We start from the raw sequence: 12,464 nt of genomic DNA on the forward strand, positions 1-12,464 counted from the left end.
TTGATGGCACCATGATTAAAACAAACTTGCTAAAAGAACTGAGAAAAGAAAAGACTAAGAAGCTGTTGCCAGATTGGAAGGCTGTTTGGGACAGTTTCTCTAAGAAGCAAACACATTAAGAAGAAAACTCCATGCATCCCACCCTCTTGCCTGTGTAGTCACGTAGGAGCCTACAGACCCTCAACTACTTGAGACTCCTCACCAGAGCACAGGCAGCTGTGTGGAGAGGCCACGGGAAGAGAGCTTGTCTTTGTGCACCATGCCCATCCTAGCACTCCAGCAAACACCGTGCAAAACATGGCCTGAGAGCTCTGCTCCCCTGGATGTACAAGGAAGGGTGACGTGTGGCAGCAGACTCCTGTCCTAGAGAAAGCTGCCACACAGAACTCTCCAGTAGGGTTTCTGACCCCCAAGCCATACTTAGGGGCCAGGATGGTCGGCAGGAGATTAGGAGACTTTATATTCATGTTATTTCTCTTGCAAAACTTTCACCAAAGTTTTCACTTAAAAAATAAATAAAATCTTAATAGCTCTTAAGCTTCCTCTTGATTTCCTGAATCAAATTACATTGTGTTATTGGTATTTCAAGTGGCAGAATTATATCAACATATGGACACAGTACACCACAAGTCACAAGTATGACTCCGCACAGCAACAGTTTGCTTTCTATAGGGTAACTGCCAGGCCGGAGGGGATCTCCTATGGAAACAGGGACTCATCGGACTTAAAGCTTATCAGCAATTATCTCCGCAACCTGGGGAACTCTTATCTGAAATAATGTTATTAGTTTGTGAGGAATACTTCCCCTTCGTGGTTACTACTACAAAATTATTAAAAAACAACAACAGACAACCTAGGGTAAAGCCTTGAGATCAAATGCCAGCAAGCAGGAAAACTTTTAGCACTTTTTTTACCCTCCTCACCCACTCGTCCAGGGAATCGGCATCAAGCAACACTTACCCTAAGGCTTGCCAAGTAGCGCTCCAGCTTCTTATTAAGCAGAAAGTAGATGGCAAGTGTGTGACTTGCCCTGTTTGAGAGCACAGTGTTGATGACGTCGCTGTTCTTGTAGCCGAGCTTCTCAGTCATATGGAGCAGCACACTCTGGCTGAGGTCCTCAAGGTGAATCCTGCAGAGAGAGAGAGGCAGAGCACGCCGTTCGTACCATCCTCCCAGCGACAGAGCCTTGCCAGCCATGGGGGACATGGGAGAGAATAAAGAAGAGGCCTCAAAGGCTCAGTAACATGGGAGTGATTAGCTCTCTCCTCCCGTGAGCAGGTACGAAAAGGGCAGACTATTCCGGAACCATGGGCACCGCGGGAAGCCATGACAGCTGAATGAACAGCACTCTCCCCACCGTGTCCTACCCTGATGCAAAACGTCACCGTGATGCTCAGGACACCTCCGTTTGTTACCCTACATCTGACCAGTGAAGACCATTACGATCATCTGGCCGGTTTTGAAGGAAAAGAGGTAAAATCCAGCTCAGGTAGCTTTCTGAAATGACCCTTGTCTCGTAATCAAACACCAGTGTTCAGCTTCACCCCTTACCTGTTGCACAACAGCTGGGGAATTTCACCCTGGAGAAAGGGGACGTACAGGAAAGGTTATTACAGCAGCTCTCAAAATAGTAAAACTGCTGCCATACTCACGTCGGTTAAAAGCAGAACTACAACACGTGTTTATGTATGTGCTCTCTTCTCTTGTAAAGTCTATAACAGACTCAGCCAAAGCAAGAAAAGCACTACAGCATCCTTGTGGAAATGGCAAAGCTTCTTCTCCGTGTAAGTTAAAACCAGATTTTCCACAGAACTCTGCTCCTATTTAGACCTCTAAATGTGCTGGCCAGCTTCCCAGATGTGCCCGTCAACTCCCATCCATCTCCAAAGAAACACTGGGTTTTGTTCAGTTTCTAAAGGGTATTTCTTGCTCCTAATAATGAGCCTAATATCTGGCTAAGACAACTCAGGGGAGCTTAGGTTGTGGGCTTTTTTTACAACCTGCCTTCCCCCTTCAAAAGGACCATTCTCCACCCTTCCCACCTGCCCCACTGTCCCCTTGACCCATGCACCTGTGATGCGAGGAATGCCCAGACACCAGTCTGGGTCTCAGGTAGAGAACTTAGACAAGATATAAAACACAGTCTGGAAAATCTCAAGTAACTCTTTTCCTTTATTCAGTGCGCTTATTAACATTCGTTCTGCAGCTAAGGAACGCTTGGGGCTGGGGTTTTTTTAAGTTCAAAAGCAAAACTTAACTTGGCCATTGCACATTAAAGCATCTGGACAGCAAAAGAAATTCAAGCAATTTCTACTTGAAGTACTCAGCAAAATGGGAAATTTTTGCTTGCCTTTGGGGTATTTCTTTAATAAAAGCTAGCTTATAAAAAGCCTGGGAGAATATTCTCCCGAAAATGCAGTTTCTGACATTCTTCCGCCTTGTCTCCATGCTCTCCCCTTTCCTACCAAGTTCTTGTCTTGGGAACAACGGGTGTCACCCCCAAAATGGTGGAACAGCACTGCAAGAACATAACACAGCTTCTTGCTTGTGTTATAAAAAGCACAACTAAGAAAGGAAGTGATTCCTTGCAAACTCTGTAGTGGATTTTTCAGAACTATTTTGCCACGTCTTACCCAATCTGCACACTAATGACAACTTGGAGAAACTGTCGAAGCCGAGTCTAGTGTCACTTTCAGAGGCAGCTCAAAAAGAGTTTAACCATGTCTTTAAATATTACAAACTTTAGAAAGCATTTTCCCTATAAGGCTCCAGTATGACAAATTCCAAGTAGGTCAAGCTTAGGGCATCAACTAATTAAAGAAATACTATCCAAAAAATAAAGTGAAAGAAAGAATCTGTATGGTTTTTATCCTTTACAGCTTCACATAAAACCTGGGTACGGATAGAAGAGTATCTACTTTTCTCTTGTTTTCAGACCAAATGATGAGAAAAGCAGTGCAATGAGGAAAAAAGAAACTGGTTTTTATTTTTTTCAATAGCAGTGCATAGCATTCCACATTGATGTTCCCTTGAAAAGCCTTTATACCAGGAAAGGATTATTGTCCTCACCATATACACATATACGCATGAGCAAACATATGCCCTCTCTATAGTTCGGCACTGCATTTTCTTCTGTTCTTCCGTTTGATTCACTTGCCTTTGGGAGGGAATGATTAATGGGCACTCCATAAATAAAGAGCATTGCACAGCTATTCTGTCTAATAGAGCCTGGCCTCTTCTCTAAGTCACCTACCTAACTGCACCAGTGAGCAGGCTCCAGAAGGGACACTTCCACCACAACCTGTCTAAAGCCTGGCAACTGCAAGCTAAGAAGTCATAGAGGCATGAAAATGTACCTACAGATGCAAAAGAATTGTGAAAGCACATTCAAACCCCATTTCTGTCTTTTTTCCTCTTTGCTACAGATAAGAGGCGCAGAGCAAGAGAATTAAATTATCCATACAGCTCTCAGTTACACTTACATTCACTTAACAGATGCCATGTTTAGTAGATTGATTAGACTCATTATGACAGTGATTTCATTAGCTTAATGAGTCATTCAGTTTACATTTGTTTTCCCTTTCTTTACCATACAATGTTCATACATGCCATACTTCAGTACAGTCCAATGCACCATGGAAACTCAGACTTCCTTTTGTTGGACAGCATACTACGCAAATTAACTCAAATGCCCTTAAATTTGGGGCAGTAATGTTGAGCTAATTGGTCTGGCTGTTCTCATTCTTATTCCTTGTAAAACAATTGTTCGCAGGGGCAACTTTATATCCTGCCCACATAGGTCTGAGGATTACAGGCAGCTAGCCTCACATTTGCCCTCCCTGTTTCAGTGGATGGTTCTAGTGATGCCTCCAAGCATCCAAGCTGCTCAATGTCTATCCAACCATAATTTGAGAGTGGAAGACCTGTTATTCTCCTCAGGTCAACGGCATAGTCACAGTGATTCTCCACGACGCAGTACTTGAAAGTTAAGACAGACACTACCTCTGGAAGGGAAATGCTTGCTGCTAAATAGCTGGTGAGGGGTCTGGAGGACAAACCTTATGAAGAACGACTGAGGGAGCTGGGGTTGTTTACCTTGGAGAAGAGGAGGCTGAGGGGAGACCTTATCACCCTCTACAACTACCTGAAAGGAGGTTGTAGAGAGATGGGGGCTGACCTCTTCTCCCTGGTGACAAGTGATAGGACGAGAGGAAACGGGTTCAAGTTACGTCAGGGGAGGTTTAGATTGGATATTAGGAAACATTTTTTCACTGAAAGGGTTATTAAACATTGGAATAGGCTGCCCAGGGAGGTGGTGGATTCACCATCCCTGGAGGTGTTTAAAAAAAGGGTAGATGGGGCACTTAGGGACATGGTTTAGAAGTGGCTTTTGTCAGGGTAGGTTAAAGGTTGGACTTGATGATCTTAAAGGTCCCTTCCAACCTCAGCAATTCTATGATTCTATGATTCTGTGATTCTAAATGAGGCCACCTCCATTCCCTGTCAACGCAGAGGGAAAAGGGAGGTGACTTAGGCAGGTGCCAGGACTGTGTGGGCTGCAACCCATAAGCCAGACGACAGCAACATCAAAAGGAAAGGTCTCCAAGAACTCCTAAAGGCTGTCCCAAGATTCAGGGCTCAAACTGATTTCTTGTGCCCCGACTCAGGAGGCTCAAGCAGTGGCAGCACTCATCACCTGCGTTAGCAGTAAGAGAGGGATGCTGCAGCTGCCCCTCACCCCCAGAGGGCTTGGACCCACAGCTCCGAAACACAACCTGTTCACCTGGCTAGCGGTGGAGCAGAGGGGCAAGAGGGTAGGAGGCACTCTTTCCTCCAAAGCTGTGACCTGGGCTGAATGCTGAAGACTGGGGGTATGCATGGCGTGAGCATGCCTGTGGAACCAAATCCTTCAGGGCACTGACACAAAGAGATGGCCTGGCTGGTGAACACCAAATCATTTTTAGGTGGAAGACAGTGATTCAAACTTTCAGATGAAAGTAGGTCACCACATCCCTAGGCATATGCTACATCTGGTATCTGGCAACTGAATAAACTGTAGGGGGGAAATTAGGACTCTCCGGGACTCCCCTTTTTGGCAAGTCAGGACATAAACTCACTATCAAATTTTAAGCACCAAAATTAGACTTTAAGTTGTTGTCTTTGCCTCAGTCTTACTTAGGATCTTGGCCTGCAAGCTAGTAACTCCTACAGTGAATCCTCTGCAGGTACCAGACTGTGTATGAGACACAGCTGGAGGGCTTTGATACAGGAGGGAGGTTTTATCTGATCAAATATAGACATATATTTCCAAGTTAGTTGCCTGAGGCTCCATTTACGGTCACTGGAGAGGAACTGGGATCTCCTGGGCACAAAGTCATCCTATTAGAGAATCAAAAAGTCAGATGAATCATTCTGAAAATAGCGCCCTTTTTCTCTCCATTGACTATAATGAGCACCCAGGCTGACTGGCTCATGTATACTCTATACTGTAGAACTCTATATGTACAAAGTCAAGCAAGATTATTTCTAAGCAAAGTGGACCACAAGTATCTATCTTTCTTTCTCTTTTTTTCTAGATGGATGTTTGATGGGCCATGAGATTTGTTATCTGTTTGCATTTAGTCATGCATTCAGTATTGCACAGGTATTCAAGATCAACAACAAGCAAGATCACTTAACTCTGACCTTTCTCACCACCGTCTCCATGTTTGCGAAATCCACAAAACCTCACGTATATATCACAAGTAGTAATAGCCTCTACTGGAAAAGTAGCTTGGCTTTTGCTGACAAACAAGGAAAAGATCACAACTACTTGTCACACGTACCGATTCCAAGGTCTGGAGCCAATTAATCATATGATCTGCACCCCAGGCCACCCTGCAATAATGCATTTTATGCCAGCTTCCAATTTAAGGCATTGTTTTTGACCATTTCAAGCAACACATATTCAACAGCCAATCCCAAAAACTTTCAGGATGCAGTCACAAAAGCAAACCCAGAAAATGCACTGGGATGCTGTCACAAATGGAACTGAAACACCACGTTTTGACATATAGAATGTATATACACACTGGCAGGCTTTCTCCACTCTTTTGCACAGTACCTGTTTGGGTATGTGACATTAGGTGGTGCTCTTCCAGGGTAATTCTCATTAAGCCATCGATTTGCGAGTGCCTGCTGGATGTTTGGTCTCTTTGCAGGATCTGGCTCTAGTAGAGATCGTAGAAAGTTTATGGCCGCTGTGAAGAAATCAAGAAAAAAATCCAAGAGCTATTTAATCTGCTTTATGACTTAACATGGTAGTTGAGTTACTACAGGTGTGCAGCCTGACCAAGAGTCTACTAAAAAGGAACATTTTCCTCACGGTATGCTCTAATGTCCTTGAGAAAAAGGAAAAACTGATAAGCGATTAGTAAGTAAAATAAGCAATGATTTATAATCACAATGATTTATAGAGTCATAAAGGAGAGGAGAAAAAGTGCCTTTTGTTTCAGAGCTTGTTTGAAGTTTCTGAGCAGGTTAGCCAAAACTTAATTTTTGTATGAGAACAAGAGGCTGGAGTCAGGTCAGAGGCAAATCACTCAATCTCTGTTTAAAGTAGAAGGAGATGGGCTGGGGGTGAGTGGAGGGGAGGGATGCAGAGCTGGGAGGGAAGACATGGAGAACTGGGCTCCCTTTGACATTATAAGGACAAATTCTCTCCTTGGCTTCCATCCAACCTACAATCAGTTGCAGGAGGTTTTAGGCAAATTAAAAGAGTACAGTAAAATTAATGGGCTTCGTTCCGTTTTCAGATACCGAACCTTCAACTTTCAGTGACATTCAACTATCCCTCGGGAGTTTCTTGCAAAAACCCTCAAAAGTACTTTTCTGATATTTTTAAGTCATGTGCTTCTTATATGGTTAGGAGCAATGAAATCAAGTGGTTTGCTTAAAGACTCAGAAGACGTGCCTGAGCTGAAAATAAGCTGTGTTTTAACTAGGTCTGGTCTTTATGCCTCCGATCATCAAGGCTAGATTCAGTTTATCAGCTACAAGATAGTAAAGAGTTAACTATGTCCTCTACAATTCCCTGTGTGAAAGAGATAAAGAAACCTAATTCTGGGAAAACCAAGATGGGAATGATTTTGTAGAGGAGATACAGTCAAGTGAGGCGATGCCAAATGAGTCCCGAATGAAGTCAAGGGCAAGCAGGAGGCAGAAGTGATGTCCGTGGCACAGTCTTCTCCAGATCAGATGGACAGGACCTTGGGGGCTTTTTTCCACCTTCTCCCACAGGAGAGCTGGGTTCCCCTCCTACATTTTCGGGAGCGTGTCGGGTCTACTCGTTTCCTTACTGCTGCAGGCGCCCCGGGCAGCAGCAGCACAGCCTGGCCAAAACAGCTACTTCAGCTCAGTGCAGGCAAACCAAACCCCTTAAAGGCTTGTGTTACAAACCGGATGTGCTAACACCTCAGTGCTAGAAAACGACGAAATTATGAGCCCGGTCCTCCCGTTTGGCTTTACAGACATTTGGTCTCACTGCCCCGGCACGCTCACTGGGCACCACGCTGTCCCCTATTCGGAAGCAGAGCAGCCACAATGCCTCTTCTTCACCAACAATACAGCAAAACCCTCCTGAATCCCTGTTCCCACACGTAATTTAAGGAGAGTAATACGCCTGCCAGTAGAGGCCATGACGTCCTCATCTGAAAAGGGCATAAATGTTAACCTAGGCACAGCACCGCTGCTCTTCACAGGTTCTCCTCTATGAGACTGCTGCCCTCCTTCGCGTTTGCCTGGCCAACCCCCTGAGCATCTTTATCTCCCCGAGCCCACCCACACCACCACCCACCCATGGTACGGGACAGGAAGGCTGGGCTGACATGCCAGGACAGGGTGGCGGACAAGAGAAGGAGGGTTTCTCCTCAAATAAATCAGGGTTAGACCCAATAGGTGCTGACTCCTTACAGCTTGGGTAACTTTGGTGTTCAACATCCTGCAAGAATCAAGCAAAAGCCGAAGAGGGCCCTGAGAGGCTATCTGTTTCAGTGCAGGCCTACCATCAAAAAGTTTATATTTGGAAGAGAGAGAGTTATGATTATGTATTTACCGGTTCAGCTAGGCATCGGCTGGGTTTTTTCTAAGCTCTCTCTTCACAAATCACTGATTTATGTGAGATACTTTACTTAAATCTTTCCCAACATTTTTGTTATTTTCCTACAACAGCAAGATTGCGGAAGCAGCAGGAAAAGCGTCCGTCCAAGTTCATAAACCTCCTGGAAGCTGATGCTATGGCTGCTCCCCATGTGCCCTGAGTCCCCCCCGTCACGCCTCCTGGGCATAGAACCCTCTTATGGCAAACAATAAACCCCTTGTTCTTCCATTTCATCTCCTCTTTCTCCAGTAATTTCCCCATCTCTGTGTTAGACACCACATGCATCTCACGGGTTCAGAGCAAAATAAATAACCCCTCCCCAAACCAACACCCTCCCCCTCCATCACCACCACCCTCAGCCCCCAAATCAGCTAATGTCTCCTTAAAAACCTTACTTTTTTTTCCCCCTTGGCAAAAGGCAGACTAATTAAATGAAGCTTGTGAAGCATCACAGAGATCAACAGATCCAGACTGGGTAAAACTAATCCTGGAGAGATCTTCCCCCGGGGAAGCTCCCTGGCTGGCCAGACCCGGGCGACACAGAGGAGATGAGTAACAGCACCTTGGCTGATGTGAGCTGTGAAATGGTATGGGGAGGAGAGAAGCCTTTTTCAGTTAGCCCTGCAGCTGTGGGATAGCAAAATCAATCCTCCAGGAAGCAAACGTGGAACTGACCAGTCGATTTTGGGACCTACTGTGCCCGAAGCCATTTTTCCTGCTGCAGCAAGTGGGCTGGCCAACAAAGGGCGCCGTGAACCAGCCTGCCAGGGCCTCATTACATGAGGCCTCATTACGACGAGCTCGAGGACAGCATTAATCTGATTAGCCAGTGACCTGCACTCAGTGGAATTTTGTTCCCTTGGTGTAATTCTGGGGCAAACTTTGCTCTTTTGACAAATGAGAGACCAGCATCATAAGAAACTGCATTTCTCTCTTAATTTCCCTGGATGTACTGAGCTCAGCAATGACCAGAAACAGAGCGGGTTTCAGTGGGGATTACAAGACCTCAGCTGTCTTCATGTTCCTTGTCATCAACGAAACCAACTTAGTGTCTTGCTCGCACTGTGAGGCTGTGCCTGGTTAAAATGAGGTGTAAAGTGTTGCTTACAAAACCGTCCAGAGAAAATGCAATGAGGCTATTTCACAAGTCGTGAGTGAGCTCCACCTAATAAAATCCTTCCTCCAAACTACAGGCATGGATAGACGATGGCTTTTCCTCTTATCTCTACTTTGTTTCTCTGCTCCAGAAGGAGGACCATGAACACACAGAAACGGTAAATTGAGAATAAAAAAGGAATGTGTGCGAGGTGAGTACCAACTTCTTGAACGACTGAACTCTGCTCACCTAAAATCAATAATCAGATAGCTGTGTTGTTTAAGAAGCTTAATGAAAAATGGTTTCCTACATGGGAAAATCAAACACTAACTCCAAATTTTCCCTGTTGCTACACAGTTGCTTTGGGTCCTCAGGGTCACCCAACATTTTAACTAATACAAATAAAATATACTCTTGCTTAGCAATATAACTGGCTACTTTTATGATGGGACTGTGTGTTCAGTAACTGAAAGACAACGTATTGAACAAGCAAAAGAGACTCCTCCTCTACTCTATGTGTGAATTTACAGAACAAGAAAACATGGTTAAAGAAAAAGATCCCTAAACATAAGAAGTTAATGAACACAACAATTCGCAGAGCAGAGGAGCAGAGTTTCTACCTACTGACCCAAAGTCTAACTGTGGCAAGAACAAATGTCATCTTAAATCACAGTTTGCCATGTCAGTGAATGCGCAAGACCGCTGACTTAGATCAAGAACCGATGCGTACCTTTGTTCACAGCGAGTAAAGGTTAACACGTTTAAATCTATTCCATTAATCTGCCATCATCTCTGAAAGTTCAACCTGCTACAGTTCTCACAGGATAAACAAAATACTGTTTTCACTGGAGACCATAGTGTCAGTGAGCTACAAATGCTACAGAGACGCATTTGTGAGGAAATTTAATCTCCATTATAAATTGCTAGCATGAATGAAACAGTAAAATGAAACCTGTCAAAAGTAATGTTATCTTTTTTGCTACCCAAGGTCTGGTCTTCTACAGGCCTTTTGTGGGTCATTCAGCCTTTAATACGTGAATTGTCCCAGTAAAAACAGTGAAAGCTCCCACTTAAAGACGACTGAAAGAAAACAATGATTGGGGAAACAGTCCTTTGGTTCAAGGACACTACGCAGCCATCATATAACTGCTCTTTATTGGTAAAAGCCTCACTCTGGGAGGTAAGTTTGGGAAATATTTTGCCAAACTTGGAACATGCAACTCCCTGAATTCAAGAGTAACTTTGCAACTGATGCAGGATTTGGCATCTACATCAGTACAGCACAAAGCAGTCAGTATAATCTTTCTTTTAATTTACTCAGTGGGCCTTTAGAGCGTGTGCTAGAACATTAAAATAGCCGTTTTGTGCAACTGAATCCTAATGGGAAGTCTCCAGAATGGAAATACCAAACACTCTAATTGCATCAAATAGACAGCAAGACTTGCAGCATCCCAGCTCACTTGTAAACCTACCACTTTACAACATGCCAGCAATATGAACTGCTGGCAGGAAAAGCGTACTTCATATGTTGAGTGAACCAGGAACAACGTACTCTGCTTGATCCACAGATAACCTGTATAAGAAAACCCTTAACTACCTACTTCTTCCCTGTGCAGGTAAATCTGTACTTGGGAGAATTCATCTTGTGACACAACTTCCAAGGGCTTTCCTCTTATCCCTCAAGACAACGAACGGTTGCCATCCGTAGTGTACTGAGTGAAAATGTATGCTCTGTTACCCTTTTTCTATTCGCAGTCTTTTAATTTTATTGAATGTCCCTTGTAAACAGGCTGCCGGATAAGGAGAACAGAAGCTCTCCATAAACAACAAATTTAGCATAGAAAAATAAAACTCAACTACAAAACAGAGTTTGTTCCAAATACCGACAACGGTCTTGCTATAAGCTGAAAAATTGTTCTGTTGCCTAGTGACATGGCTTTGAAGCAGGAATTAATATTTCTAATACTAATACATTAACAATTTTGCATTTTGTGAACACACAAAGGTTACCACAGGCCACTGTCCAAAAATAACTTTCTGTGTGCATGTCATTATTCCATAATAAATGTGAGGTCATTCAAGGTAGCTTATGACTCAACACTAGTCATGATAACGCCCAAGAATTTGTTACTCCAAAATAATGTGTTCATGTATCCATACCCTATGCTAAAATCTTCTGAATGTGCAAAACTGACCAACTACTTTACAAAAGCAATTTCACAGTTTTTCACAGATTTGTTCCTCTCATATTCAGCAAAACTTGGCGCTTCTCCAGCTTACATAGAGAAGTCAAAGCAAAAGGAGTTATACTACAGCAACTCCCGCAGATCTTTTGGAGGCTAAAAGGAAAAAAAAAGAGTATTTTTCACAATTAGCATGCCATGTTGGCAGCATGACTCACAATCCAGAATCCGATGGCTCTGACCGACTGGATCTAAACAGGCCCCAGCACACCCCCTTGATTACCTGTAGAGAGCTGTGTGGGAAAAGGGTTCATTTCTTTGTCCACCATTTTCTGGTATAAAGCTCTCAAGCTGAATGGCTCCACGGTAAAAGGTAATGTTCCAGTCAACATTGCATACATGTTCACTCCACTAAAAGAAAACAGAGAGAAAAAGAAACCAAAATCATCAGAAACAAGCAAAAACGTAGGCTTAGGTTTTAGTAACTGTACTTCATCTTTAATGTCTGACAGCTATTAAAAAAGACGGAAAAAAAGCTCTCTCTTCTGTTGCACACAACAATTTGGGCAAGAATTCCCAGAGGTTTCCTCATGGAAGGTCACACAATGTGTAGGGACATAAGCTGGGAGCAACAGAACCGAGCCCAGCTCTTAGGCAACTCCTCGGCTAAATGCCACACCACAGTGAAGTCTCTCCTCAGGCTACATAAACAGGCTGCTTTCAGGGGCCTTGTTCAGGTCCTGCCCTGGGAGTGGAATGACTGCCCGCATCAATGGGGACATCACAGCTCTTGGTGCAGTGCTCAAAGGTTTCCACTGACCTCCATGGCCTCTGGTGCAGCCCAAAGATCAGGTGTGAACGACTACATTTTTCAGAGCAGAAAGCTTAACTGATTATTTATGGCCAGCAAAGTCAGCAATGAAAAGTGGGTTGGGCACTCTTGTTCTTTTTTCTCCTTAAAAGGGCTTTAAATTTAATTTGAGTGGAATTCCTCCCTTTTGGGAATTTGTTTCTCCAGTCTGCTGAATAACCATACTGTGAACAGAAA

The 12,464-nt window shown here is 44.0% G+C and overlaps 1 protein-coding gene across 2 annotated transcripts in view; it reads right to left on the minus strand.

Moving 5' to 3' along the window:
- The window catches only part of HUNK (hormonally up-regulated Neu-associated kinase), a 60,505-nt gene that overhangs the window by 11,283 nt on the left and 36,758 nt on the right, over window positions 1-12,464 (minus strand). For both annotated transcript variants that reach the window (XM_063346737.1, XM_063346730.1), the window contains exons 5-7: window positions 11,700-11,827; window positions 6,104-6,239; window positions 961-1,129 (exon numbers count right to left, since the gene is read on the minus strand). In XM_063346737.1, coding sequence (XP_063202807.1) covers window positions 961-1,129; window positions 6,104-6,239; window positions 11,700-11,827 — 433 coding nt within the window. The remainder of the gene's footprint in view (window positions 1-960; window positions 1,130-6,103; window positions 6,240-11,699; window positions 11,828-12,464) is intronic.

This window comes from Chroicocephalus ridibundus, chromosome 1 (assembly GCF_963924245.1).
Source record: "Chroicocephalus ridibundus chromosome 1, bChrRid1.1, whole genome shotgun sequence".
NCBI classification, from domain to species: domain Eukaryota; kingdom Metazoa; phylum Chordata; class Aves; order Charadriiformes; family Laridae; genus Chroicocephalus; species Chroicocephalus ridibundus.